Source organism: Cynocephalus volans, chromosome 11 (genome assembly GCF_027409185.1).
Source record: "Cynocephalus volans isolate mCynVol1 chromosome 11, mCynVol1.pri, whole genome shotgun sequence".
Taxonomy (NCBI): Eukaryota; Metazoa; Chordata; class Mammalia; order Dermoptera; family Cynocephalidae; genus Cynocephalus; species Cynocephalus volans.
The window spans coordinates 66,410,307-66,438,228 of record NC_084470.1 but is presented as its reverse complement, the minus strand read 5'-3'; the positions used below and the strand labels follow the sequence as shown (position 1 = coordinate 66,438,228).

Genomic DNA, 27,922 nt, shown 5'->3' with positions numbered 1-27,922 from the left:
GTCTGGGTTTCTCGTCTGTAATATTGGGGAAGAGGTGTGATTGGGAGGCTTCTTGGAAAAAGTGACATCTAAGAAGATACAGAACAGGATGGCTATGGGTCACTCCTACTGGGGGCAGGGGTGGGGATGCAAGGCAGAGAGCAGCATGTGCAAAGGCCCAAACAGTGTTACCAGGCTCTCAGATGATGCAAGATTCTTATTGATTATAGCAGTGCATGTGTAGATGTGTTGGAGTATACTGTAGAGAGGGAACTGGCAGAGCAGCCCTTGATAAATGCCAGTTGATTTGAATGGCTGTACCTTGTGCTACTGGGCTCTGCACCTACATGCTCATGTAGTCTCTATAGCCATCCTGGGGCATGGGTTCTCTTATTATCCCCATCTTCCAGACCAGGAAGTTGATGTGTGGAGTCATGAATAATTTGCTGAGGACTCTGACAGCTGTATCAGGAGAGTTGGAGGTGAGGAAGATCTTCCTAGAAGATTTATATGGGAAGCAGTGATGTCAAGAGAGATGACTGTTTCTAAACATCTCCAACAGGCCTCGCTTTGGTGCACATCCCCACGAAATGTCAACTCAGGGAGGGCAGAGGCTGCTTCTGGCTAAATACCTGGACCCTGGCATAATGCTGGTACACAGTGAGGGTTTATTGGGATGTTGAGTGGCTGCCCCAGGGCCTCTGGGTGGCCATGGGACAACAAGGCTGGAAGAGGTCATTGCCTTGATTTCCCAGGTGTCTCCTGACTTTTCTAAGGTGGACCTACAAGTCTGGGCAGAATTGGATGTGGGGCCTAAGTCAAAACCAGAATGCTCCAGACAGAGAGTATGGGGCACTTAGCCAGAGTTGGAGAAAGACAAGGAGGCCCACAGTCCCTGAGGGGCATGCAACACCCTTGCAACGTGGCTGCTTCAATGCACTGTTCTGATGCATCTTCGGCCACCTCCCCCACCCCTTGCAGTCACCCACCAAACACTCTGATAGAGCTGATCCGACAGTCCCACAGAAGCTCTTCTGGTTGCACATCTTTGCTCCTGCTGTTCCCACTACTTGGCAGGCTCTTTTGCTCTTGTCCATTTTCAGAACTTCCCACACTGCCCAACTCCAGTGGCTTCCTCTCTCTTTTTTTCCCTTTTGGCTAGAAAAACAAGTGCTCTTTTTCACAAGAAATTCAGACTATATTCTTACTATACACAAATGCAAAATAATCAGAAGTAGAGTGAAAAGTGAAATTCTACCTCCCCCATTTCAGGCTTGCTTCCAGAGAGCATGTTTATGAACAGCTGGGCACATATTTCTCTTGTTTTTATGTACAGGTGGGCATAGCTGTGAGTATCTTTAAAAATCAACATAATGGGCTCATTTTATACGCGTTGCTTGCCAACTATTAAGCTATCCCCAAGAGCACTTTCTCCATCCGTACACAACTCTCTTCTTTTTTCGCTGCCCCGAATCTCCCCCTCCCCAGGGAAGAGTGTACAACTTTGTGTGGACTTATGGTTTTATCTCTCTTCAATATATACCTAGCAGTGGAATTACTGAGTCATATGGTAACTCCATATTTAATTTTTTTTTTTTTTTTTTTCGGTGGCTGGCTGGTAAGAGGATCCAAACCTGTGACCTTGGTGTTATAAGGCTGTGCTCTAACCAACTGAACTAACTGGCCAGCCTGTATTTAAAAATTTGAGGAGCTGTCAAGTTATTTTCCAAAGCAGCTGCACCATTTTACCACCTCCCCAGTAGTGTATGAAGATTCCAGTTTCTCCACCTCCTCACCAATACTCATTATTATTCGTCTTTTTTATTATTGCCATCCTAGTAGGTGTGAAGTAGTATCTCACTGTGGTTTTGATTTGCATTTCCCTGATTGCTAATGATGTTGAGCATCTTTTCATGTGCTTATTGGCCATTTGTATAGCTTCTTTGGAGAAATGTATATTTGGGCCTTTTTTCCATTTTTAAATTGGGTTATATGTCTTTTTATTATTGAATTGTACAGATTCTTTATATATTCTGGCTTCAGTCCCTTATCAAATATATGATTTTCAAATATTTTTTCCCATTTTGAAGGTTGTCTTTTTACTTTCTTGATGGTGTCCCTTAAAACACAAGGTTTTAATTTTGGTGAAGTCCAGTTTTTCTATTTTTCTTGTGTTGCTTGTGCTTTTCGTGTCATACTTAAGGAACCTTTGCACAATCCAGGGTCATGAAGATTTATGTCTATGTTTTCTTTGAAGAATTTTGTAGATTTATCTCTTAGATTTAGGTCTTTGATCCATTTTGAGTTGATTTTTGTGTGTGGTTTGAGGCAGGGGTTCAACTTCATCCTTTTGCATGTGGCTGTCCTGTTGCTCAGCACCATTTGTTGAAAAGACTGTTCTTCTCCATTGAGTTGTCTTGACACCCTTGTCAAAAACAACTGACCATAAATGCAAGTGTTTATTTCTGCACACTCAATTCTATTTCATTCATCTATATGTCTATTCTCATGCCAATATTGCCATCTGCACTGTCTTGTCTACTATAGCTTCATAGTAAGTTTTGAAATCAGCAAGTATTAATCCTCCCACTTTGTCTTTTTCAAGATTATTTTGGCTATCCTGGGTCCCCATATGAATTTTAGGATCAGCTTGTCAATTTCTGCAAAAAGGCAGCTGAGATTTTGATAGGGGTTGTGTTGACTCTGTAGCTCACTTGGGGAGTTTCACCATCTTAATAATATTGTCGGGAACCTGGAATACTTTCTACTGGACACATCACTGTCTCAGCTCCCCTAGTTGCTAAGTCTGCCAAGTAGACACTCAGGGTCTCATACTTCAAGCTGCACAGACCAAAATCCAGGGGTGAAAGTGTTTCTTTTCCTTGTTGAAGAAAGTGACACAGTGTAGTCTAGTGTCTAATTTAAGGCTGGAGACATTGGATAAAACACTTAACTCCTGAATTTGTGAAATGGGATGCCTCTGGCACTGACCACACATATGGCAGACCTGGTTTTCCTTCATGCTGAGGGCGAGATGGAGATCCCCGAGATGAGTACTCCCATAACTGTCACCTCCATGCCTTGACAAGTGTGGTGGGAACTGGGGACCTCCATAGTTCCCTGGGGGCACCAGGTAGTGGTGGGAGTTTTGGAGTTAGGCCCCATTTTAACTTATTTTATCCATTGGGTGAAAAGGTAGGATTTCATTTGAGCTAAAGATTCTGCTACTAAAGCAATTTTTGCTCCCCTCTTCCCCCCAATTCACTGGCATCATCATTTGAAGAATGGAATAAAAATAAGAAAGGAATAATATCACATATTACAAGTTTAGTTTACACCCCTACATGCACTTATGTGTTCCAGATGTAATGTTTTGGCACAAATATGTGATTTTTTTCTCAAGGAAGAAGAAATAAAAACCAAAGTGCCTACATTTGTATCACTAGGAATCTTCTTTTCCAAACTTAAGGAACAACCTGGGAAACTACATTTGAAACTTTAGACCCACTCATACCTCATTGTACTCTCAGCTGGGGTGAGGAGCTCCCATTAAAAAAAAAAAATTGTGTGTGTATGTGTGTGACTGGAGTTATTTATCAATGTTGTTTCAAAAAAAAAAAAAAACAACAATTTTAAAAAGCATTAAATTGGGCTGAGTTTTTAGTTTGTTTCTGGAGAGAAAAAAGTTATATGCAATAGAAATTGTTTTGAAATCTTCAAAATCTAAGATCCTTTGGCTTAGCATATTCCCTTAGGCTGTTAGAACAAGCAGTTCATAGGGATTTTATTTCCAGCCTTTAGTGAGGGGTGTGTACACATGTGTGTGCGCATGGAAAGTTAGGGGAAAAACACAATGATATAACCCAACCCCAAAACAAGGAAGTGTGTTATCAAGCTGAGGTTTGGCACTTCAGTGCTTGCCCAGTCTCAGAAGGTGCAGCTTAGCTGACCTTCTGTAACCTTTCTGTATGACACATCTCCCAAGGGGGTGGGGAGGACTGTTTCTCTCCAGCATGGCTTTAAATTTACAAAAGCCCTGTGCAGTCTTGCAAACTCAAGTGGTTTTCTTAGCAAATCACTCACATTTCTTATGTTCTGGGCTGGGCAGGGCTTCATTAATCGTTGGCCAGCATTGTGAGTCAGAAAATATTTAAATGACTGCCTGAGTCCTTTTTAGGAGAGAGAGTTGGCAAGTTAATTTAAGGAGGTACAGCAACTCAAGTAGCACTGCAGCAAATGAATGGCAAAATTGATACAAATGTTAGCAGCTCTGTCTTATTGTGATAATAAATGCTAATAAAGAAAGTTAACATATTATCCTGTAGAGTGAGATAATAATGATGATGCTACCAAATTTTATTGAGCATTTATTATGTGGCAGAATCTGGTGGCTTCTCACACATGTTTTTCACTGTGACCCATCTTAAAAAATAAATCTAGACTATAACCTGGTGTATGTGTCTGTATGTGTATGTGTGTGCATATCTGAAACAAAAATTGGGTGAAACAATAATAATGTCCTCTGATATTTCTTCATTAGTCTGTTTCAGCTTTTTTGTTTTTTATTTTCACTTTACTTTTAATTTTTTTTTATTGAAACATAATTGATTATATATATTTGTGGGTTACAGAGATGAATATCAATACCTGTGTATAATATGTGATAATCAAATCAGAATAATTATTATATTCATCATTACAAAACACAATCACTATTTGTGATCCTTAAGCAGTTTTTTTGCTGATCCCTCGCCCCTTTCCTACCTCTAGTAACCACAGTTCTGTTCTCTCCTTTTGAAAGTTTAGTGGATTATTGTGATTATTGTTTGTTTGTTTCTTTCTTTCCTTCTTTCTTTCTTACTTATTTATTTGTTTGTTTGTTTAGCTCCCACTTACGTATGAGGACATGCGGTATTTCTCTTTCCATGCCTGACTTATTTCACTTAACATAAATTTCTCCAAGCTCATTCACGTTGCTTCAAATGGGAGAATTTCATTCTTTCCTATGGCTGAGTAGTATTCTATTGTGTATATATATCACAATTTCCTTATCCAGTCATCCATCGATGGACATTTAGGTTGGTTCCATATCTCGGTTATTGTAAGTAGAGCTGCGATAAACATGGGAGTGCAGGTATTCCTTTCGACATGATGATTTCCATTACTTTTGGTATATACCCAAGAGTGGGGCTGCTGGATCATGTGGCAGTTCTCTCTGTAGTTGTTTGAAGAACCTCCATACTGTTTTCCATAACGGCTGTACCAATTTACAGTCCCACCAACAGGACTGTAGCAGGGTTCCCCTTTCTCCACATGTGTTATTCTCTGTCTTTTTGATAACAGCCATGCCTTTTTTTTTTTTTTTAATGATAGTTGTGCAATCCACTGAATTTATTTCACTAATGGGTCAAAACCTACTGTTTGAAAAACACTGGACTAGACAATTCACTATGTGCTTTATGTGTATCATTTTACTTAATGCTTACAACAACCTCATGAAGTGGATATTATTATCTGCATTTTACGGTTGGAGAAACTGAGGCACAGAGCGGTAACTTGCCCAGGGTCACACTGCCAGTGAATAGTGGAGCTGGGATTTGAACCCAGAAAGGCTGTTAAGAGTCCTGTTAAGAGAGCATGGTGTGAATCCAGTTCACATACATATTTCCTGTAGCAATTAAGTAATAAGGTATAATTTAATATCCTAATGAGTTGTTATATATTGAAAAAACTACCATAAAGTGGATACTAAATTAATACCACTTGTTTGACCTAAACTTGCATTTGAAAACAAATGTATCCACTGTGACTGCTTTGATCGGTATATAGATAGATATTATTCTTCCTGAGTTGCTGTATTTTGTGGGTTTTTTTGTTTTTGTTTATCTTTTTATTCATCTGATAACTTGAAATTTCATGCAAGTATAGGTCCTTAGAGACAATTTCTGATGGAAAACCACTTGTTTGGGATGTGTATTTGTCAGGGTTTGGAGAGAAACAGAACCAACAAGGTGTCTATCTATGTCTGTCTGTCTGTCTGTCTGTCTGTCGGTCTGTCTATCTATCTATCTATCTATCTATCTATCGATTTATTTTAAGGAATTGGCTGATGTGATCGTAGGGGCCTGGGAGTCCAAAATCTGCAGGGTAGGCCGGCAGGCTGGAGACCCAGGAAGGAATTGCAATCAGAGTCTATAGGTAGCCTGCTGGCAGAATTCCTTCTTTCTAGGAGAGGTCATTCTTTTTCTGTTAAGGCTTTTAAGTGATTGGATGAAGCTTACCTACAATCTGGAGAATAATCTGCTTTACTCTAAGTCTACTTATTTAAATGTTAATCTCATCTAAAAAATACCTTCACAGAAACATCTAGGATAATATTTGGCCAAATATCTGGTCACTGTGGTCTAGCCAAGTGGACACACAAAATTAACCATCAAGGGGGTAAGATACTGTTTGAAGTTATTCAAAAGAAAGGAAAAAGGCAGTGGTTGGAAACAGGAGTGTGATGTTATAGATAGGAAGACGTTTCAGAAAGAACCCCCTCTCCCATGATTGATTGCAAAATAAACCCCTTCCTGGACAGAATCGGTTGGCAGATTGGGTTTGGGACAGGGGGTGGGGGGGAGACTGGCTGATTTTCTTGCTCTGATTTGAAAGGATTTTTTCTTGTGTTTCACTTTAAGACCAGAGACCTGACAGTTCATGGTGCTAAGGAAAGGAGCCATTTATCTGCAGCTAATGTGTGCATGTTCAGCGGCTTTAGCTGTACGGACTGCATGTGCTAATGCAGCATTTATGTCTCAGCCAAAACAGAGATAACCTTGCCTCTCTTCTGCCGCAAGCTACCACACAGCAGTGGTGACTGGTGGGTCTCTGGCCATAGGAGCTATTGGTATCTGGGGCTGTCTTGGTGGGAACTCAGCCTGTATGAGAACAGGGTATTCAGAAAACATTGACATTTATTATAGTTTTTATTTTATTTGTATTGAGGTATAATTCACATAATCATGAAATTGACCCTTTTAAAGTAGTTTTTAACACAGTCACAAAGTTGTGCAGCCATCACCACTAATTCCAGAACATTTTCATTACCCCAAAATAGTTTTTATTTAGAAAGTAATTTAAACATTCAAGAACATTGTTTACTGGGTATAGTGGATTGAATTATGTCCCCCCCCAACTCACTGAAGCTTGAATTGTGTCCCCCAAGTGTTATGTATTAGAAACTTGGCCCCGACTGTGACTGTTAAGAGTGTGGGAAATCCTATTATGGAAATTGGAAGGTGGAGCCTTGAAGAGGTGATTGGATTGTAGGACTGCAGTAGTGACTGGATTAAAAATGGTGGTCAGGGGTGTGGTTCTGAGGGCTTTAAAAGAAGAGGAGTCTGTCTGTCTCGCTCTGCTCTCTGCTTCCACCATTCGTGCAATGTGAGACCCTTGAGACACTGTCACCACCGCCAGATGGACTTTGGACTTCCCAGCCTCAGAAACTGTAAGCAATAAATTTTGTTTTTCTTTATAAATTACCCAGTTCTAAGTATTTTGTTGTAAGCAACCTACACGGACTAATACACTGGGTCAGTCCCACCAGCAAACAAACATACTGTTATTTCTCCCATCTTAAAAACAAAAACAAAAACAAAAACAACAAAAACCTTTTTTTTTACCCCGTATGCCCCCATTTCTCTTTAGAGCAAAACTTCTTGAAAGAATCGTCTGGACTTGCTGACTCCAATTTTTTGCCTCCCATTGTCTCTCACTTTCTTAAAAAAAATTCGGATAAAATACACGTAACATAAAATTTACAGTCTCTACTATTTTAAGTGTACAGTTTAGTAGGGTTAAGTACATCCACATTGTTTTGCAACTGATCTCCAGAACTTTTTCATCTTGTGAAGCTGAAACTTTGTATCCACTAGCTTCTGACTCCACATTTCTTTGTCCCCTCAGCCCCTGGTAACCACCATCCTACTTTCCTTCTTTAAATTTGACTGCTCTAGATACCTCATATTAAGTGGAATCATATAGTATTTGTCTTTTGTGACTGGTTTACTTCACTCAGCATAATATTTTCAGTGTTCATCTATGTTGTGGCATGTGTCAGAATTTCCTTCCTTTTTAAGGCTGAATAATATTCCATTGTATGTATATGCCACATTTTGTTTATTCAGTCATCTGTTGATGGACACTTGGGTTGCTTGCACCTTTTGGCTCCTGTGAATAATGCTGCTATTCCATTCTCTTTTGAGCCCATCATTTCAATCAGGCTTGGCTTCTACTCCCCTTTCCCAAACATTTCTTGCCAAGCTCTCCAGTGGCTACCACGTTGTTCATCCCAAGGGCCCATTCTCGGTGCCATCCTACCTGGCTGCCAGCAGTGTTTGGTGCATGCAGTCACTTTCTCTTCCTCAAAGCCCTTTCTTCTCCTGCTTCAGGACACCTCACTCTCCTGATCCTCATCCCACATCTCAGTTAATGAGAACTGCATCCTTCTGGTTGCTCACCGAAGCCTGGGTATCATCTTTGACTCTGGTATCTCTCATCCCCACGCTTATCAGAAGATCCCACTGTATATTCTTTCAAAATATACCTGGAATGTGGCCACTGCTCACCACCTTGCTCCTACAACCCTTGTCAAAGCCATTCTTCCCTCACAATGACTGTGGTGGTCTCATACTAGTCTCCCAGCCTCTGTCCTTACCTCCTTTCAGCTTGTTCTCAATTCGGAGCCAGAGGGATCCTACTAAAGGGTTGGGGAGATTACCTACCATTCATCTGCTCAAAACCTTTGAATAGCTCTCATTTTTACTACAGAAGCCAAAGCTCTTACAGTGGCTACAAGGCCTCAGAAGGTCTGGCCGTGTTTCCTCTCTGACTCCTCCCTTAGTTTGCTCTTCCCCTCAGAACCCCACTCCAGCCACATTGCCTCATGCTGCTCCTCTAATTGAGCACCTCAGGGCCTTTGCACTTGCTCTTGCTCCTGCCTGAGATGCCCTTCTCTGCATCTGCATAGCTCGGTCCCTCCCTTCCTTCTGCCTTACCTGGTCATTGTATCTAAATTGTCATCACTACATCCAACACTCCCCTCGGCCTTCTCTGCTTTATTTTTCCCCCTTAGTACTATTATTATCCAAGGTAAAGTGTATTTTGCTTGTCTGCCTCCCCGACTAGAATGTACATTCCGTGAGGAAAGAGATTTTTCTTCTTTTTTGTTCCCTGCCATGTCCCCAACAACTTGTCTGACACAGACAATAAATGTTTGATGAATTTATAAAGGAAACTATGGAGAATAGAGATTAAAAGCCATCTATGATTTTGACATTGTGATACAATTCTTGCTTGCACATTTTTTACTTGTAAATTATTACATATATGTATTTGTATGTGTGTGGATAGGTAGAGAGTGTGTGTTAATGTCCTGTCTTTCCTGTCAGATAATCCTGCATAAAACTCTTTTTTTCACAGTCTTCATGGTTATTGCTTGTTAGACAGCTACATAATGTTTTGCTGAGTGGATGTAGCAACTTTATTTAACCTTGTTGTTTTGTTCAGAACTACTCAGCAACTTCCAGTTTCTTGCTGTTGTAGGTTACCCAGTAGCAAGTGTCTCTGCTGGGCACTGGCCCTTCCTCTTTCCCACCCCTCTGGAAGGAATCCCCATTCTCCCGAGCCCAAGTGAGGGCTGTGACCCAGGCTGGTCCTATCATGGTTCCCCACCCCCCTGGCTGTGGTGACCAGTTCAGGACCAGATATGGGCCTAGCCAGGCCCCAAGCCAAGGGCTTCCAGGGTCATCCCAACTCACTCAGATGTGGCTGAGAAGATGCTCAGAGGCACCTGGGTCCAGGGCAATAAGGACAAGCCCAGAGTGTGAAGTGGGGACAGCATGAGGGGAGGTTTGGGCACATTTTCTTTGGATCTAGTCTTGTGACCGAGCTGCTCCAATGACCTTCCAACAAAACCCCTTTCTCACTGATCTAGTTGGCATTGGATTTCTCACTGCAATGAGTGAGTTCTAGACTAATCCAAACCAGTGGAGCATTCCTCCTCCACTCTCTTTTATAAGTTGTCCCTTAGTCCAGAACAAGGAAAGGTGTTACTGAAGTCTTACTGAAGCATTGTTGAGGATGGAAAATGCATGTAGGCAGGGCAGCAGCATTTCTTTGTCTCAATTGGAGAAACCACAAAAAACTGTCATCATGCCATGTTGGCACCACCATGTGAGAGGGGTAATCTTTCTAACCTCACTTTCTCTTTCTATAAAATGGGGATGGAAATAATCATACCCCATCTCAGGGAGTTGTTTTGAAGACTAGATGGGTTGATAAACAAAAGTCCTTAGAGCAGTACATAAAACAGAGTGAGAGAGTGCTCATTGAGTGTTAGCTGTGGAGACTGGCTGCTGTGGTTGTGATGCCAGAATCCCAAAAGTATAGCAGTAGTTAAACAGAAGCACCGTGTGATCCAGCTCTTCCATTTCTCGGTATTTACCCAAAATAATTGAAAGCAGGGATTCAAACAGATACTTGCACATTCATATTGACAGCAGCAGTATTCGCAATAGCCAAAAGGTAGAAACAACCCAGCATCCATCCACAAATGAATGGATAAACAAAAATGTGGTCTGTACATACAATGGGCTATTATTCAGCCTTAAAAAGGAAGGAATTTCTGACACATGTTACAACATGGCTGAACCATAAGCATTATGCTTAGTGAAATAAACCAGCCACAAAAGGGCAAATACTATGTCATTCCATTTGTATGAGATACCCAGAATAGGCAAGTTTAGAGACAGAAGGGGCAATAGAGGTTACCTGGGGCTTGGGGAGGGGAGGAGAGAATGAGGAGTAATTGCTTAACAGGGACAGTTTCTGTCTGGGATGATGAAAAAGTTCTAGAAATGGATAATGGTGATTTTTGTACAACATTGTGAATGTACTTGATACCACTGAATTGTACACTTAAAAATGGTTAAAGAGTAAATTTTATATCATGTATATTTTACCACACACACACACACACAAAATGTGTAAGAGGAGTTAGAGAGTGGGAATGGGCATGATACATCTAAGTTCAGTCATAATGGAGCACACAGTAAAAACCAAAAACAGGCACAGACCAAAAAACAAGTGGTGGTAGTGTTGGTGGGAAACTCCTCACAAGATGCCAGAGGTTCCCTCTAAGGTCTGATACAGCAGCCTGGGATCTGGGCTGCAGGAGCAGGACACCAGGCGGCAGGTAAAAGATGAGGGCAAAGGAGAGTGTGCAAACAGTTTCCTTAGTGACTCTGGGTAGGGCAGTCCAGATCCTGGGTCAGATGGGCCCAGCCCAGGACTGGAGCCGGTGTGAGTCACTCCTCTAACTCCCAGTGAACAAAGGGATATGGCAGGGAGGGGCTGGGCTGTGACTCAGAGGCCACCACTGCTGTTAGCTTTCTCCAGGACATTCCCTTCCCTCATTCCCTGATTCTGGTTCCTTCTGGCGGGGGTGTGTGTGTGGCAGGTGTACCCACTTCTTGTGTAGCCATTGGGAGGGCTCCCCAGCAGAACCTAGAGTTCGTCAAGAGTTCTTTTGCAGCTACTCTTTGAAAACGTAAATAGCAACAGCTACATTGATTGAGCACTTGCTGTGTACAGGCCCTGGGCTCTGTTCATCTCTTTGAAGCCTCACTCTCACAGTATCAGGTAGTCTTAGCTGTCCCACTTTTCAGAAGAGGGAATGGGCTGACAGCCATGAAGCAACTTGCCTAAGGCCACTCAGCGGCAGATGGCAGAGCCTGATTTGAACCTGTTGCGGATTCAGGAGCCTGGACATGTAACCATGCTGTTACACACAAACACACACGCACACACGTGCACACACACGTGGAAGTATAGACTCCAGAATGCGACTTATTGCTTAGGTCATAGTCTTAAAGGGAAGACTTAACATTTTTTTCCTTATGCTTATGAAAAAAGTTAGAAAATACAGGTAATAAATATATTTCACAAGAAAAAAGACATTATTAAATAGGACTGCATTTTAGCATTCAGGTCATTATTTTTATGTGTAACTTTGGGATCTTGAGGAGTCAATGACATTTAAATAAAGCCATCGGGTACTGAGTGTCACTCATTGTGCTGGATGCTGAGAGCACCACAGTCTATGACGGTTTTGTCCAGTGTGTGTAAAATTGTAATGGCGCTTCAAAAAGATCATGCTCATTTGGAACAAGTACCATAAATGTTAAAATAGATAAAATAGGGGTAATGTAGACTGTCCTTTGAGGGAGCAAGCAGTAATACTCATTTCCAAGGTGTTCTTTGTTTATCTGTGTGTGAAAGACCACGTTTTGTTATATGGAAAGAAACTTGCTCTTTCAAGATTTTTAGATTGTGGGGAATATGTAGTCTTTCCTTGCTTTACAGTCACTTCTTGTTGAATGTGGCAATGATAACGACAGGGCGGAAGAGTTAAAGCTCAGTAAATAAGGGAAAAGGAAATTCATTTTAGCCAACAGCTTCAATCTCATCTCCTGAAATTTTATCAGAGTTGCTAACTTGGTGGCAAAACTGACTAAATCATTTACGTAGCCCTCCTCAACTTTTCCCTTGTCTAATATCAAGAGCAAATCAGTGAGAGCAAGAATTCAGCACTCACTGTTTGTCCATCACAGTAGGAGACTTTCATTCATTCATTCCATAAGTATGTATTGAGTGATGTGATGCTGGAGTTTGCTTCACTCGGTGGGGTGTAGAAGAAATAAGATTAGGAATGAGTTGAGCATTGAAGTTGTATGATGTATGACACATAAGGTACATTGTATTTTTTCTACTTTTGTATGTGTTTGAACTTTTACATTTTAAAAAGTTTATATATATATATATATATATATAAGCTTTATATATATATATATATATATGTATTTAATCACATACATATATTTAAAAATTATGTACCCTGGGCCAGGCCCTGTGCTAGGTGTTGAGGAGACCTTGGTGTCCAAGACAGGCTGAGATTACCCTTCTGGAGTCAACAGAGTCATTCAGTAAAGAGATATTAATCAAATAATCATATGAATGAAGTGAAATTACAGCTGGGATCTGTGCTGAGAAATCACAAGCAGAGATGCAAAAGCCGGCAGTGTAAATCTCATCTACACAGATTTGGAGGAGGGAATAAGAATCCTCAGCTTTTGAGATAGCACCAAGGGGGCAAGTGGAGTGAAGGCCTGTCTGCGTTCAAGCCTAACAAGACAGAAGGGGCAGGGGTGGGTGTGTGTGTGTCTGTGTCTGTGTGTCTGTCTGTCTACATGGTCAAGGCTCAGAGGAGTCTTTGTGGTTCTTTGTCTGCTTAAACAATGGTGTGATAGAAGGATTTCAAGGTGACCTAGTTGCCTGAATGACCTTCAGACTCATAGAGTGCTTCTGTGGTGTGTCAACTTCATGGAGGATTTTTGTGGTGCATGTTCAAGAGCATAACTGAGTTCTAGCAGAATCCTCCAATAGTTTCTGATTCTGCTTAGAAAAAAATCTAAATTTCTTTTTACGTTCACCAACATGCCCTGCCACTCCTTGTCATACTTTTTGGTCTCATGGATGTTCCAGTAACAACCCAATCCCTTTCCTTTCTCATCCTCTGAGTATGCTGTTTTTTCTATCCAGAATGTTCTCACCCCTTGTCTTCTCAGGGCCAGCTCTTCCTGTATTTAGGTTTTGGTTCTAATGTAACAAGGGAGGCCTTCTCTGAGCACTTGTCCCTGCTTACTTTCTCTTCTCCCATTTTTAACTGGTCTCTTCCCCAGGCAGTGAGCACAGTGACAGGTGGCTCTGCTCATATTCTGTGGCTTCCCTAACTCTCATCCCAGAGAGGCACCCAGTGGGTACTTAGCAGATCTGACAGCACAGATTTCTTAAACAAGACACAAAACATACCACCATAAAGGGAAAAGATTATAGGTGAGAATTCATTAAAATTAAGAACTCTTTGTCAAAAGACACCATTAAGAGAGTGAAAAAGCAAGCTACAGTCTCGGAAAAGGTATTTGAAATACATACAAGGGTACTTCAAAAAGTTCATGGAAAAATGAAATTAAAAATAATATGGGTCTCTCAATGGACTTTTTGAATACCCCTCATATGTCCAACAAAGGATTAATATCCAGAATATATGAAGAACTTCTATAAACCAATAAGAAATAGACAATCCAATTAAAAAAAAAAAAGACAAAAGGTTTGAGCAAGTATCCAAATGACTGACCAATAAACATATGGAATGATATTCAACCTGAGTAGTCACCAGAGAAATAAAAATTTAATCACAATGAGATACCACTGTTTACCCACCAGAATGGCTAAAATTAAAAAGACTGACAAAGTGTTGGTGATGATACAGAGCAACTGAAACTCACACACTCTGCTAGTGAGAGCAGAAATTGGTACAACCACTTGGGAAAATCATTTTGACAGTATCTACCAAAATAAAACATATGCCTACCTATGCTGCAGCAATTTCATAATATATATGAATACCCTAGGTATATACCCAAGAGAAGTAAATGCACATGAGCACCAGAAGACTTGAACACAAATGTTCATAGCAGCTTTATTCATAATTATGAGAAAATGGAAACAACTCAAATGCCCATCAACAGCCATATGGATAAGCAAATTTGGTATATCCATACAATGGAATACATTCAGCAACGAGAAAGAAGGAACTACTGCTAAACACAACAACATGACACATAACTCATGATACAGTGACATGTGAAAGAAGCCAGGGACAGAGTCCTCACAGTGTGATTCCATTTATATACATTTCAAACACAGGCAAAACTAATTAGCATGCTGTTAGAAGTCAAGATAGTGGTTACCTTTGGGTAAGACATTAACTAGAAAGAGGCATCAGGAAGCCTTCTTTCCAGGGGGCTGGAAATGTTTTATATTTTGATTTGATTGGTGATTACGTGGGGGTACAAACATCTTAAAATGTTATTGAGTTTTACACTTCAGATCTGTGTACTTTATGGATGTCACAGACTACTTTATTGAGGTACACATAGGAGAAATACAGGGAAGCACTTTTTCGAGTTGTTGGAGGAAGGCTGGGGAGATGAAGCAAAGCCAGAGGGCAGGCAGGCTGAGGCCTGGGGAGGGGAGAGGCTGGTGTTTCTCCTAATGCAGATGGCGATTGCTCCTGTGTGTCCTTTCCACCCTTGCTCACCTCGTCCTCACATCCTGCATGGCATGAGCACCAGCTGCCACTGGGCCCTGGCATGATCATTACCTTGAAGAGAAGAGGCACTTGGGAGGGAGGTAGTCTTTCCTAATTTGGGTGCTGTTTAAAGGAGTCCCTCTATCTGGTGCTTCCAGAATTTTCTCTCCTCAGATTCCCTGTAATGTCCAACCTGGAGTGGGATGGAACCTGCCTGGTGCCCAGCTTTACATGAAGCTGGGGATTAAATGGTGGAGGTGGTTGGTGTTACTGGGTAGGGTGGAGGGGACCCAGCGAGGAGCGTGAGCCTGCCTCTGTTTGCCCGGGCACATCACCCTGCACCCACACCCTGGGCTGATCCTCAGCAACAGATTAAAGCCTGTTATGTAGATGGCCTGCGGCAGCCCTGTCAGTCTGCTGGGGCAGATCTCCAAGCTGGATGGACCATGGTGCCCTAGGGGGTGGTTTGCACCCCATACGGTCTCTGGCCCCATGGTGGAGTGCTCTTGCTGGTCTTTCTGACAGAAGGACATGGTTAATTTCCAGGCCTGTGTGCTGGATGCCTGGAACAGTGTAAGTGCTCTGGTTGTGGATCTGAATGCAGCATGATGTGGCTTTTATTTATTTATGTCTTTGTGGCTGGCCATGTTCTGTAAAAGTTTATAGACACTTTATCAAGAGAAGATGAGGAAAGTGTAGGGGCTAAGAGTGTAGGCTCTGGAGCTGGAATACCTGGGTTTTCAGGCACGATGTTGTGCCAGGGACAAGCGGCAGCTAATGCCCATGCCCGCAGAGTGTGATGGGGAGAGGCACGAGAACAAGGACCAGCACACCGGCTAGTGGCCTTGGGCAAGGCAGTTTCTCTATTGGATGATAGATGATAAATTAGGGATAAATCTGGACAACATGAGAATAGTAGCAGTCCCACCCTTTGGGTTGTTGTGTGGATTTAGTGAGGTAATTACCGTAAAGCCCTTGAGACAGTGCCTGGCTCGCAGTCAGTGCTCAGTAGATGTTATTGGTGGTGGCAATGGTGAAGGGCATTTAGATGTGTTAGAATTATAAAGTGCATCAGGGCCCACAGTGGGCCAGTGAGTCAGGGTGTGCAAAGCATTTAGAGCAGTACCTGCGTGTGTGGGGGCTCAGTAAATGTCTGCTGGTGTTATTATTTTTATTATTCCATCATCTGACGCTTATCCACAGTTATGGAATCAAGAAAACTGCATATTTTTTTTTAAAAAAAGTGTGGTGCAAACTCATTTGATGACCAAACCTGACCTAATAGGAGGTTATTCATAGTACAAAGCAGGAATAGTCATACTTTTGGCTGCAGCAATATTTATGTATTTGATCATGGGGTGCTGCGCCTGACCCTGCTGGGGTTTTATATACTGCACGTACTTCGTACTACTTTTTAAAATGCAAATAGGTTATGAATTCTGAAACATGTCCAGGTACAAGGGTTGGGAAAGGGGATTGTGGACTTGTCTGCCATAATTTATTCTCCAGGTCACCACTTAGGCCATTTCTCTCCTTTACTAATATGAAAGGATACTGCAGTGAGTAACCTTGACAGACTTGGAATTGCTGGGTCAGTGGGCATGCAGATTTAAAATTTTGGTAGCTATTGGCAGATTGCCTTTCAAAGAGGTGAGTGAAATTGACGGTTCCCCCTGTAGCATGTGAATGTGAATTAGATCATATTACTACTCTGCTTCCCAGAGCCTCCACGGAGATCCATGGTTGTCCACAGCCATCTGTGGTATATGGGCTTATGTCCTTGTTTCTTTCTGTGGTGTTCACAGCCTTCTCTTCCCAGCTTGGCCAGACTGCCCAGCCTCTGACCCCCTGGCCTTTCTCCCCCCAACCCCTCAGCAAACTTGGACCTGAGCCCAGCTGTAGTGTCTCTTGGTTAGTCAACACATAACATTCTCCTTCCATCCCCCCAACATACACACACATGCATGGCTGGGCAGGGCAGAACTGCCCCTGCTTGGTGGCTTTCCAGGGGGAGCAGGGGACCCAACTTAGTTATAGTGGTCCTGTTAGGTCACTAACAGCCTCTTGGTTGAGAGGTGTTAGAGAGTAAGAGGGAACAGCGCTCATGCGGAGGGGACAAGCTGTGGAAGGCCCCAAGGCAAGCGTGCGAGGAAGATTTGTATGTTTAGAACTGTGGGAAGCCCTTGCAGAGGTTTAAGCCAGGGAGCGGGTTGGCTGACTGGGCTTATATTTTTAGTACCATGGGTGTGGTGGAGAAGGTGTTAGCAGCGGAGTTGGAGAGAAGGGAGGGGGGTCAGGCCTTAGTCACTGATGGGACCTAACAGGTGAGAAGGGTCAAGGACACCTCCCAGGTCTCTGGATTCAAAATCTTTGTGGATAGAGGCATCCTTCCCCAAGCCTGGCACTAGGAATATAAGGAGTGGAGTGGAAAGAGCAAGTGCTCTGGCTGCCAGGGTTCAAGTCCCAGCCCCAGCTCTTGTGGCATCTGTACCTGGGGCAGGGAATTTCACTGACCCCTGAGCCTCACTGTTCTCACCTATAAGTTGGGGAATAGCGCCCTTGCAGGGTGAGAGTATGAACAGTGCTAACAGCAGTCAAAGGGGTGCACATAGTTGGTGCTGGGTAAATGCAGATCTTTCCCTGCCATGTGCCATGAAGCCACCCTCAGCGCCCCCAGAACTAGCTTTCCTTCCGAATTGCCTTCCGAGCCGTAAGTTTCTGATTTCTCTTCTTGTGAGGCTTTGCTTTTGTTTTTCTTACTGGATTCTGAGCCCCTTAGAACTCAAATCCCAGGTGGTGGAGCCTAGACATCTTCATTTCTGAGAAGTTCCTGGTGTGAACCCAGCTGCTTAGAACATTCTGCATCTCTGCAGGGCAGGAGTTGTCTTCTCAGAGCCAGACACAGGTGCAATCCTGGTATGAATGAACCATCAACTCTTGTATTGCCTTCCATCTTCCACAGATAAACCCAGCAGCCTGAACAGATCCCGTTTCCAAGGTGGATCAGTGCTGGGCTGGCTGCCTAAGTCACCGTGAGGGATCTTTGAAGTGAGATTCCCAGGCCCAGCCGTGGCAAGTCTGATTAAGAAGGCCTGAGTGCGATTCTGTGCTTGGATGATTCTGTGCTCAGCCATGTCATGACATCTATAGGCTCTGAATGCTGTAGGTCCTCCTGGCTCTGACATCCTGTGACTCTGTCATGGAAGCACATGGCCCTTGTCCTCAGCCACAGGCCCTGGCATGTCCTGCCATGCTGGGTGAGGTTGGTTTTTGGTGCCAGGTCACCATGTGGGGTTTCTGGGTAGTGGCAGTGGCTGCTCCCATCCCGCAATCAGCAGGAATTAAAATGCCTGGGTCGTTCTGAATTTGAGTGTCTCTCTTCTGCCACCTGTAGTTACACAAAGGCAAGTATCTTTATCACAGCTGATATGTCAGCAACTAGGGGGCCCTGTGCCCCCAAATCTTCTTTGGTTTGTGGTCTCAATCTCCCTGCCAGCCCCTTGGGAGGTGGCCAGTGAGGAGCAGCTGCTCCTACCTCAGCAGAGCCCAGGGCTCAAGTGCCAGGCTTTGCCTCCAGAAGCATCTGCCCATTTCCACTGTCTGCTCCTCCTTGGATACAGAGAAATAATTATAACCAAACAGAAGGGTCTGCCTTCACCCCTATCTCCCTGCCTCCTGCAGATTTCCAGATGGTTTTATAGAAGGTGTAGTCTTACTCCTGACATGTGCAAATCTGCAGAGTGATAGGGGTCCGATCGTGGTGAGAGAAGTACCTCACCAGTTAACTCTCCTCCACTCAAGCAGTCGGGGAAGGATCTGCAGCTGGCAGAAGGGAGGCTGATGCTGGATATGTGACCTGGCTGGCTGAGCTCCAGAATGCTCATTCCTCATTGTCATTTCTTGTATGCATTGTGGGTGTGTGTCTCTTGGACAGAAGGGTAGGGATCTGGAATCCTGGAGGGCATCTTGCAGAGCAGATCCAGGTCTCGGTGCCTGGAGTAGGGGGTGGTGGGCAGAGTGGGAGGGGGACCTGAGTGGGCTGCAGGCCTGTGCATGTCTGGGTCAGCAGGAAGGGACTGAAGTGTGCAAAGGCTCACCTAGGGCTACTGTCACTCAAGTCACTTTCTCACTGTGGCTGGGGCAGCTGGTTTACTGCCTTTTGAGAGCTCTGTGCCTGTCCTGTCTTGCCTTTTGGGTGAATCTGTGATGGTTCTTCACCAAGTATTTTAATATTCCCTGAAGGTGCTCACCCCTAGCTTCTCATCCTCCTGTTTGTTCAGCATCCCAGCTCCCAAAGCCTTCAGATTCTGTCTCCCAGGTCCTTTAACCCAGCTGCCCTGGGTTTGCTTCATTCCAGCTGAGATCTCCTCTCTTATATGCAGCTCCCTGAGACCTACAGCACTGAATACAGCATGTACTCAGGAACTTACTCACTGAGGGACCTCCAACAAACTGGTTAACCTTTCCAAGAGACCATCTGCTATCATTTTTTTGTTTGTTTGTTTTTGCAAATGGGTGAGGGACTCTGACTTTTGCAAGGCACTGTACTAGGCTCTTTGCTTGCACTGTTTCATTGGATCCCCATGAAAGCTCCACAAGTAAAACACCATTATGACCCCCATTTTACAGTTGGGGAAACCGAGGCACAGAGAAGTCCTTTCTGAGGTCTCACAGCTGCTATGTGGTGGGGGCCAAATTAATTTTGGAACACATCTATATTGTAGATGTTTTTACAGTACAGATGTTTGAGTTGCTTATGTAAAATCATGTCATTGTGGAATTACACTATGTTGGAATCACATCCCTCTTGTGTTTAATTTATGCAAACTAAACTAGAATCTCTTAGAAAAAAAGAAAAGCAACTGTTTAATTCCATTGTTCTGCTTAATGAGTGTATGTTATGGAGATGGTGGGAGATTGGGGGTGATGAATTTGTGGTTCCCTCAAGCTGGCCCCATACCCCCAATGCTCCAGCTAGTGTGGAATAGCCCTGTGTGTGAGCCTGGGGGTTACAGGGCTGTGTTTTCCTTGTTTTGACCACCAACTTTACCTGCAGCACAGCTGAACATACAACCACCTACTCCAGCGCTGGGGGAGAAGCTGGATGTGCTCGGCTCCTCAGGGGAGGGTGAGGCTCTCTCTAAGATGCACGTATCTGAGGGGTTTTCCAGGAGAATTTTAAACCCTGCAGGATTTCCCCACTAATTTTAGAATTTTCCCTCTGGTGTCAGAGGGTTGAGATTGGTCCTCATCTTTGCAGGGTCTTAGCTGACATTTGGGGTCAGAGTCCCGAGATGGACCTAAGATTGATTTTGTAGGAGAGTCAGGCTGTGTATTTACTCAGGTGCCAGAGCCTATGAGATATTGGAAATTTGGGAGACCTGGACCCAGGAGTCAGACAGACCCAGCTGTTCAATCCCCATTGTCCAGTCCCAGCTGCTGGATCTTAGCTGAGCTGCTTAAGCTGGAATTCATTTCCTTCTCTGTAAAATGTGGACAAATAATATGCACCTTATGGGGATCTTATGTGAATCGATGCAGGTAGAGAGCAGATCCTTGATATGTCTCGATCATTCCTCTTAACTAGAGCCTCATAAATTTTAGTGAATTTTCAATTGTCTCCAAGTGGCTGGCTACATACAATTTCATGAAACATTATTTATAATTGGGCTTCTAAGAGACCTCACCTTTCTGTGGGTGTGTGTGTGTGATCTTTAAGCACTCTTTATGCGTGAGGTGTGCTGTACTTAAGTATTTGTCCTTGTAAGTAATGAATAATGACGGGGCACACTGGACTGCCGTCCTCGAGCTGAGTGAGCATGCGTCGTGATGGTTCTATGAAGCCCATTTAAACAAATGCCCTGGTTGGTGAAGGGTCAGGTCAGAAGACCTTTTCCTACCCCAGGGATCCAGTTTTAACCCCAATGAGAAAAATTGGCAAGAGACCTTTTCTAGGGTCATTTTGCATGTCTGCCATTTCCCTTTCAGACCTCTGTTTGGGAAAACAATTGTCATTGGTTTTTATGTTTATGCCCTAGTTCTCCCACTCACTAGCTCTGTGGGCAAGTCTGTGCTCTCTGTGCCTCAGTTTCCTCATCTGTGGGGAGATGAGAGTCCATGCCTCACAGTGTTGCTGAGAGGGTCAAGTGGGATGGAGCATTTGAAACCCTCAGCAGGGTGACTGCCACATGGTTGTCCCCTGTGGTGATGATGATGAGGACAGTGATGACAATGGCTCCCAGGCCCCCAGGCAGCCTGCATGCCCTCCCTTGGTGGACTCTGCTGGGTTGTGTTCATGTTACAGCAGGCAGCATAGAATGGGAGACCCCAGACCTGCTCTGACCACTGTGTCTTACTTCCTCCCACCTTTGGGTCCTCCTGAATCCATAAGCATGCTCTGTCCTTCAACATAAATGTACTGAGTGTCCACTAAAGACATTATTGGAGAGACCTAGAGAGGGGCAGGCAGGTGTAGTGGTTTAATATAAAACAAGCCTTTTCCAACTTTTTTTGTTGCATTGGAACTATTTTATAGTATGAGAACTTACCCAAGAACCCCGGCATATGCATCATATAGGAGATGAGATGCCCGGGTTGAAATTGGAATGCCTTTTGGCCTAAGGACAGGCAGCCTGGAGCCAGGCAGGAGTTGACCACTTCTGGTATCCCCACAAAGCCCCATGTTCTGGGATCTGATCTTCCACTGGGAAAACTGGAGACATGTGGTGAGGCCCTGAGGACTCACCAAACCACTCCCCAACCCTCCCCAAATGAGCATACGATGGAAGCCATTCACCCAGTGCCAGCCTTTTTACATCTGCAGCCAGAACTGGAACTGTTGCCAGCCTCTCCGTGTCATTAAGCCACAAGGAGAGCCAAATGCTAAACCCGAAGGCTGCCTGGCAGAGTGGAGTTGGAAATACTTGTTGGAGCAGGTACAATAATGGCATTAGCCTTTGCATCCATCTCACCACTTGGGCATCTTGACACTGTGTTTAGAAATATAGTACCTCAGGTTCTTGTGTCCCCATGGGCTTGGGTGGGTGCTGTGCTGTTTTGCCTTTTGGAGCCTTCTTTTTCTGTGATTCTGCAGTGGCCAGCCTCCCCTGAGGGCCACTTTATTTCTTTACTCCGTGGTGACAGCTCCATGGTGTCCCATTTCTGCAGCAAGTTTTAGCATCTTTCATTAGAGGGGAGAAGTGCACAGTTTGCTGAATTTGTTCATTTGTTCAACAAGTATTGCACTTGCCAGCATGCTCAGAGTTAGGGTGCAGTTGGGGAGACACATGTGAACACATGGGTGGGTTTAGGGTGAGGGAGGATTGTGGCAGGAAGCATCAAAGCCCATCTTCAAGGCACTCTGGGAAAGCCCAAGGGGACGTGAGGGGTTGAGTTTACAAACTGTCTCTCAGAGGATGGTTGTGGGACCTCATTTCCAAATTTTTGTCCCAACATCCCCTCATGACCTCCACAGTGTTTGGTGTCCAGAAAGGATAGAGTAGAAATACAGATAAATAGATAACACTAACTATTGAGTACCTCTTCTTGGCTAAGCACATGACACAGACTATTAATCCGGGACTCATGGTCACAATGCACTGAGGTGAGATCCCGTGCTGCTCCAGCCCTCCCCGTACCGTCTCTCCCCTCCTCTTTACCCTTGAGCTCTCTCTCTTCCTTGCCATACTTATGTAGCGCCCTCTTTCCAGAGCAGCCCCAGCTTGTTGGCTCTGGCAGGCTCTTCTTGGCCCTTCAAAACTCAGCCCAGGTGTCACCTCCTCTGAGCAGCCTCCCGTGAGTCCCTGAGGCTGACGTGATGCCCCTCCCCTGTACCTGTGCATCCTTTCATTACCGCTTTATCACGCTGTACTGTAATGGTCAGTGTTTTTCAAAAAGACTTTGAAACAATTTTAGTAACCCCAACATACATAAACACATTACTGTTGTTGTTCTTGTGAAAATGCTAGTGGTACCGATGTAACCAAAGCCTGCCTTAACCTCCAGCCAGTCCCATGTCCCACGTCAGAGGCAGCTATTTAAAAATAACTTTGGGGTGTGTCTTCTAAATTTTTAAAAAATATGTTTACATACATATAGTGTTGTGCTGGGAAATGTTTAACAGCTAGCTCTTGGGGATGGGTGGGGGAGGGGAGTCATGATTTGCAGCATTTTCTGATTTCCATGGTGTAAAACTCCCACCAGTTTCAAGGCACTAGCATGCCATGACTGAACACAGAGGTGGAAAGAGATGCTCACTGTCGGCTCTCTGAAGCTGCTGTGTGCCAGTACAGCACTGCGATGTATAGCATAGTCTAGGAATATGTGGGGGTTTTCTTTGGATAATACTGATCCTGCTTTTTTACCCCTATAATATTAAGTTGGGCTGTGTTTCCCTTGATAGTGCATCTAGATCTGCTTTGTTGTTTTGACTATGGCATAGTGCTCTACACCAAGCAGTCATCTGTTTACCTAGTACCCTGTTGATAGTCATTTTGGTTGTTTTTCCCAGGGTACATCTGTTCAGTAGTCTGTATGCTCCTGGGGCACAGACATTTTTCAGCCATATCCATGTAGATGTTTTGAGACCATCCATGGGAGGATTAAGGGTGATAAATGGGTGCTTAGAAACAGTGCCAAGTGGGCCCAGATGCTCTACTGGATCCATGACAACCACAGGGCAGGCCTTGAGGGAAGGGAACACTTGGGCTTGAGCTGGCCACCAGCATTGTGCGCTGCCACGTGATGTCCTCACGATGGCATGGCTGCTCGAGTTGTTATCTCTGGTTCAGTTTATCGACCACAGCAGCCCTTGGGTGCAGTGGCCTTGTTTTTAGCCAAGAGCTCTGGGTCATATTTCTTGGCCATTGATGAGGTGAGGTCATCTAGGGCAGGTGGCTTGGGACCTTGTGGACCCAGCCTGAGTTGTCCAATCAGCCTTTAGCTCTGACTTTGACTCTAGCTCTGAAGTTGGCAGACAGCGAGAAAAAATGTATCCAACTCTCTCCCGTCTCTGATAAAAGCCTGGAAGACAAACTCTGACTGTTGTTTGCTGATAAATGTTTACAAAGCCCCCTGAATGCCAAGCATGATGCAGAACAAGGAGCATGCAGAGCTTTTGCAGATCTCTCCAGAGGGCGTGTCCTCATTTGAGGTCTGGACATGAAAAGATCTTATTTGAAGAGGAGTCTTGATTTGTTATTTGTGTACTTAGGAGGTTGGTTTTTTGTTTTTTTAGTACATTTATTTTTTGGTGATCAAGCATGTCAGAGTGTTTATTAAACACCAAATATATGCCTAACCCCCTCATTAGGGTGGAGTTGTTATGGAAGCAGAGTGGGGTCTGGCTTAAGAGCATGGGCTCTGGAATTGGATTGTGTGGGTTCAAATCCCACCCTTCCCATGATGGGCTTTGGGACCTTGAGCAAGTTAATTCCATTCTGTGCCTCAGTTTCCTCCTATTCAAAAGAGGGAACGTGATAGCAACCACTTCATAGGGTGGGAGAAGAGGAAGTGAGATAATGCATGAGGAGCACTGAATTGGATGCTCAGCAAAGGCTGTTGTTAGTAGTAGTAGTTATTAGTAGTTAGCATTAGAAGTTCACATGCAGTCAGAACTAGGAGGAGAATGGAATGTGCAAGACTTTGAGCCATTCTGCTCGTGAGACTTTTGCAGTCTGAGATGAGACTAAGGCCTTTGATACTCGTATGTGACAGTCACAATTAAGTCCAAAAGGTGTGGTTTTGTATTTCAATTCTTACAGAAGTTGGTGGGGAGGGGGAGCTCCTGGGGCTTACAGTGGGTGAGAGGAGACAGAGGAAAGCACTGTGCAGCAGGTGACAGGGGAACATTCCAGATGAGTCTGGTGGGCAGCGGTTGGCAGTTGGGAGGTGTTGGGGAGGTCGGCTGGGGTCTGCTTCATCCTGAGGTGAAATGACACAGGCCCATGGAGTGGAAAGAGGCTGAGAGAGGCAGAGCCATTTCTTAAAGCTTTTCAATGAAGCACAGCATAGCCGCAGAGGAGGGCCCAGATCATAACTGTACAGCCTGGCAGATTTTCACAAACTGAATGCACCTGTGTAAGAGACAGAACCTTGCCAGCACCCCAAGAACCCCCTCAAGCCCTCTTCCAGCGACTACTCTCTCCCACTCTAATGGCCATCTTGACTGCTAACAGCTTGGGGCAGTTTCACCTGTTTTTGTTCTTTCTGCAGATGGACTCGTACAGCACCCACTCTTGGGTTTGGCGTCTTTGGCCAAAACTTGTCTTGTGAGAGCCATCCCTGCTGTTGCATGTAGTTGTAGGTTATCCACTGTCAGCGCTGTGAATTACCACCATTGATTTCATTCATTCTACTGTTGATGAGCATTTGAGTAGCTTCCAGTTTGGGATTGTGATAGGCTGCACAATGGGTCCCCAAAAGATGTCCATGACCTAATCCCTGGTCATGGGTGCCATTCACTGGTAATTCCTGGGCCTATGTTACCTTACATGGCAAAAGAGACTTTGCAGATGTGCTTGGGTTAAGGATCTTAACATGGGGAAATTATCTTGGATTATCTTGAAGGGACCAATGTAGTCACAAGGATCCGTATGAAAGGGAAGCAGGAGGGTCAGGTTTAGAGAATGCGTGTGATGATTAAAGCAAAGGTGAGAGAAGAGAGAGATTTGATGATGCTACATTGCTGGCTCTGAAGGTGGAGGAAGGAGCCACAAGCCGACGGAAGCATAGTGGCCTCTAGAAGCTGGAAAAGACAAGGGAATGGATTAACCTCTGGAGCCTCCAGAAGGAATGCAGCCCTGCCAACCCATTTTTGACCCATTTCTGACCTCCAGAACTGTGAGAGGATAAATTTGTGTTGTTTTAAGTCACTAAGTTCATGGTAATTCATTACAACAGCAGTAGGAAACAAATACAGTTCTGTTATGCATAGTGCTACTGAGAACATTCTAGAATGTCTCTGAGTGCACATATGTACCGAGGAGCAAATTCAAGTTGACTAGATATTGCCACAGTCTTCCAAGGTAGTTGGATCAACTGATGCTCCCAGCAGCAGCAGTAAATGAGGGTTCTGGTAGCTTCACATCCTCACCAACACTTGGTACCTCCTGAGAAGAGATATTTAAGTGAAGAACTCACAGGACTTCACCAGTGGTTACAGCTGTGGTTACAGCTGTGCCTTGCAGGAGGTTGATGCTCAACAAATGCTGGTCGGTGCTGATCCAGCCAGCTGAGGAATGAGGGGGCAGTGATGCTGGCTGGGAGCGTTGGAATTCCTCTTCCATGGAAGTGACGGGAATGGGAGGTACTGATGAATTTTAGATTAGTACAGAACTTTCCAGCTGAAGCATTAGAACAGCACTTATCTCATCTTTGTAACTTTCTGATTAACCAAGTGGCAGGGGGGAGAAAGCCCATGCTGTTCAGTCAGCTGCTCAGAGTTTGAAAACTGCTCTCAGTTAAGTGTTCCGAACATAAGCAAGTCACAAGCTCTTGGAGCTCCAGTTTTGCCATCTGTAAAATGGGTGCAATCCTGGCTTCCCTGCAGGGCTGTGGGTGGATGAGAGGAGCCTCTGTGTGAGCCACGAGTTTGTTGCCTGTTAATAGGAGGTGCTGAGTCAGCAGTGGCTGTGGTTGTTACCAAAAACGGTATTAAGCACATGCAGTCCTTTTACAGAAGTTGGCAGCCCCAGGTTCAGAGTGTTCAGAGGGCTGAGTGGTTGCCTTGAGAGGGGTCTGAGACTATCATCTTCCTGGTTGGCATACGCGATGGGTAAGGTCAGGCTCGTGGTCAACCCCTCTAGGACCTTATAGAGACCCTGTCTCCCCCTTATCCCCACTCCTGCTCTGTTCTTGGAAGTGCTTTTGAAATTATTTGCTCATTCATTCATTTGTTCATTCATTCAGTCATTACTGAGATTTATTATGCACACTATAATGTAGTGGTTAGAAATGCAGACTGCTAGGTCAAATGTCTGGTTCAAGTTTCAGCTTTAATATTTGCTGCCTGTGTGTCCTTTGTGAAGCCTTCCCTTCTTTGTGCTCAGTTTTCTGATTCTGGTGGTAACAGTATGCACCTCCTAGGGCTGGTGTGAGAATTTGATGAGATAATCTATGTCAGTGCCTGGCCCTCGGGCATCTCTCAGTGCTGGGGTACAGAGACAGGTGCCTCCAATCCCTGCCCTTAGCCACAGGTTGAAGGGTGATGGCTGTCTACAGAATACCTTCTCCAATAATGGGAGGGAAATCCTCAAGTCCTGACCTAGAACTAACCAACAGCCCCTCAAGGGCAGTCTCTGACCTCTCACAGCTCCTCAAGAAATGTGGCTTTGAGGAGAGTCCTGTTTTTGGCAGATGTGAAATCCCCTTGCAGCAGTAACCATGCTGCTGAAGAGTTTGGGACACTGAGCAAACTAGGCTTACAGGACGAAATGAGGTGGGTTGAGGTGTTTGTAGCCTCAGAAGTGACCCAGGTATGGGTTACTTGTTTTCTCCCCTTATCCTTTGCAGCGGTGATGCAGTGACAACTCTGGGACTCTGCACTTAAGTCCCGCTCCCCTTCTGTCTCTCCTGCTCCCAGTTCCATCTCTTCAATCTCACCTTGTTCTGGGCCCCTCCATAATGCACATGTTTCAGCTGATGAAGTTAGCTCTGATGGAAGCCAGAGCAGTGGCCCCAGACAGGGATCCAGATGCTAAAAATATCTCATGGTGTGCTCTTTGCAAGTTAAAGCAGCACTGGAGGCAG

General features: G+C 44.4%; 1 protein-coding gene across 1 annotated transcript in view; it reads right to left on the bottom strand.

Moving 5' to 3' along the window:
* Positions 1–203: 203 nt before the first annotated feature.
* The window catches only part of SPATA12 (spermatogenesis associated 12), a 74,333-nt gene continuing 46,614 nt past the window's right edge, over positions 204–27,922 (bottom strand). The window contains 3 exon segments of the mRNA XM_063113406.1: positions 204–434; positions 436–645; positions 647–792. Coding sequence (XP_062969476.1) covers positions 204–434; positions 436–645; positions 647–792 — 587 coding nt within the window.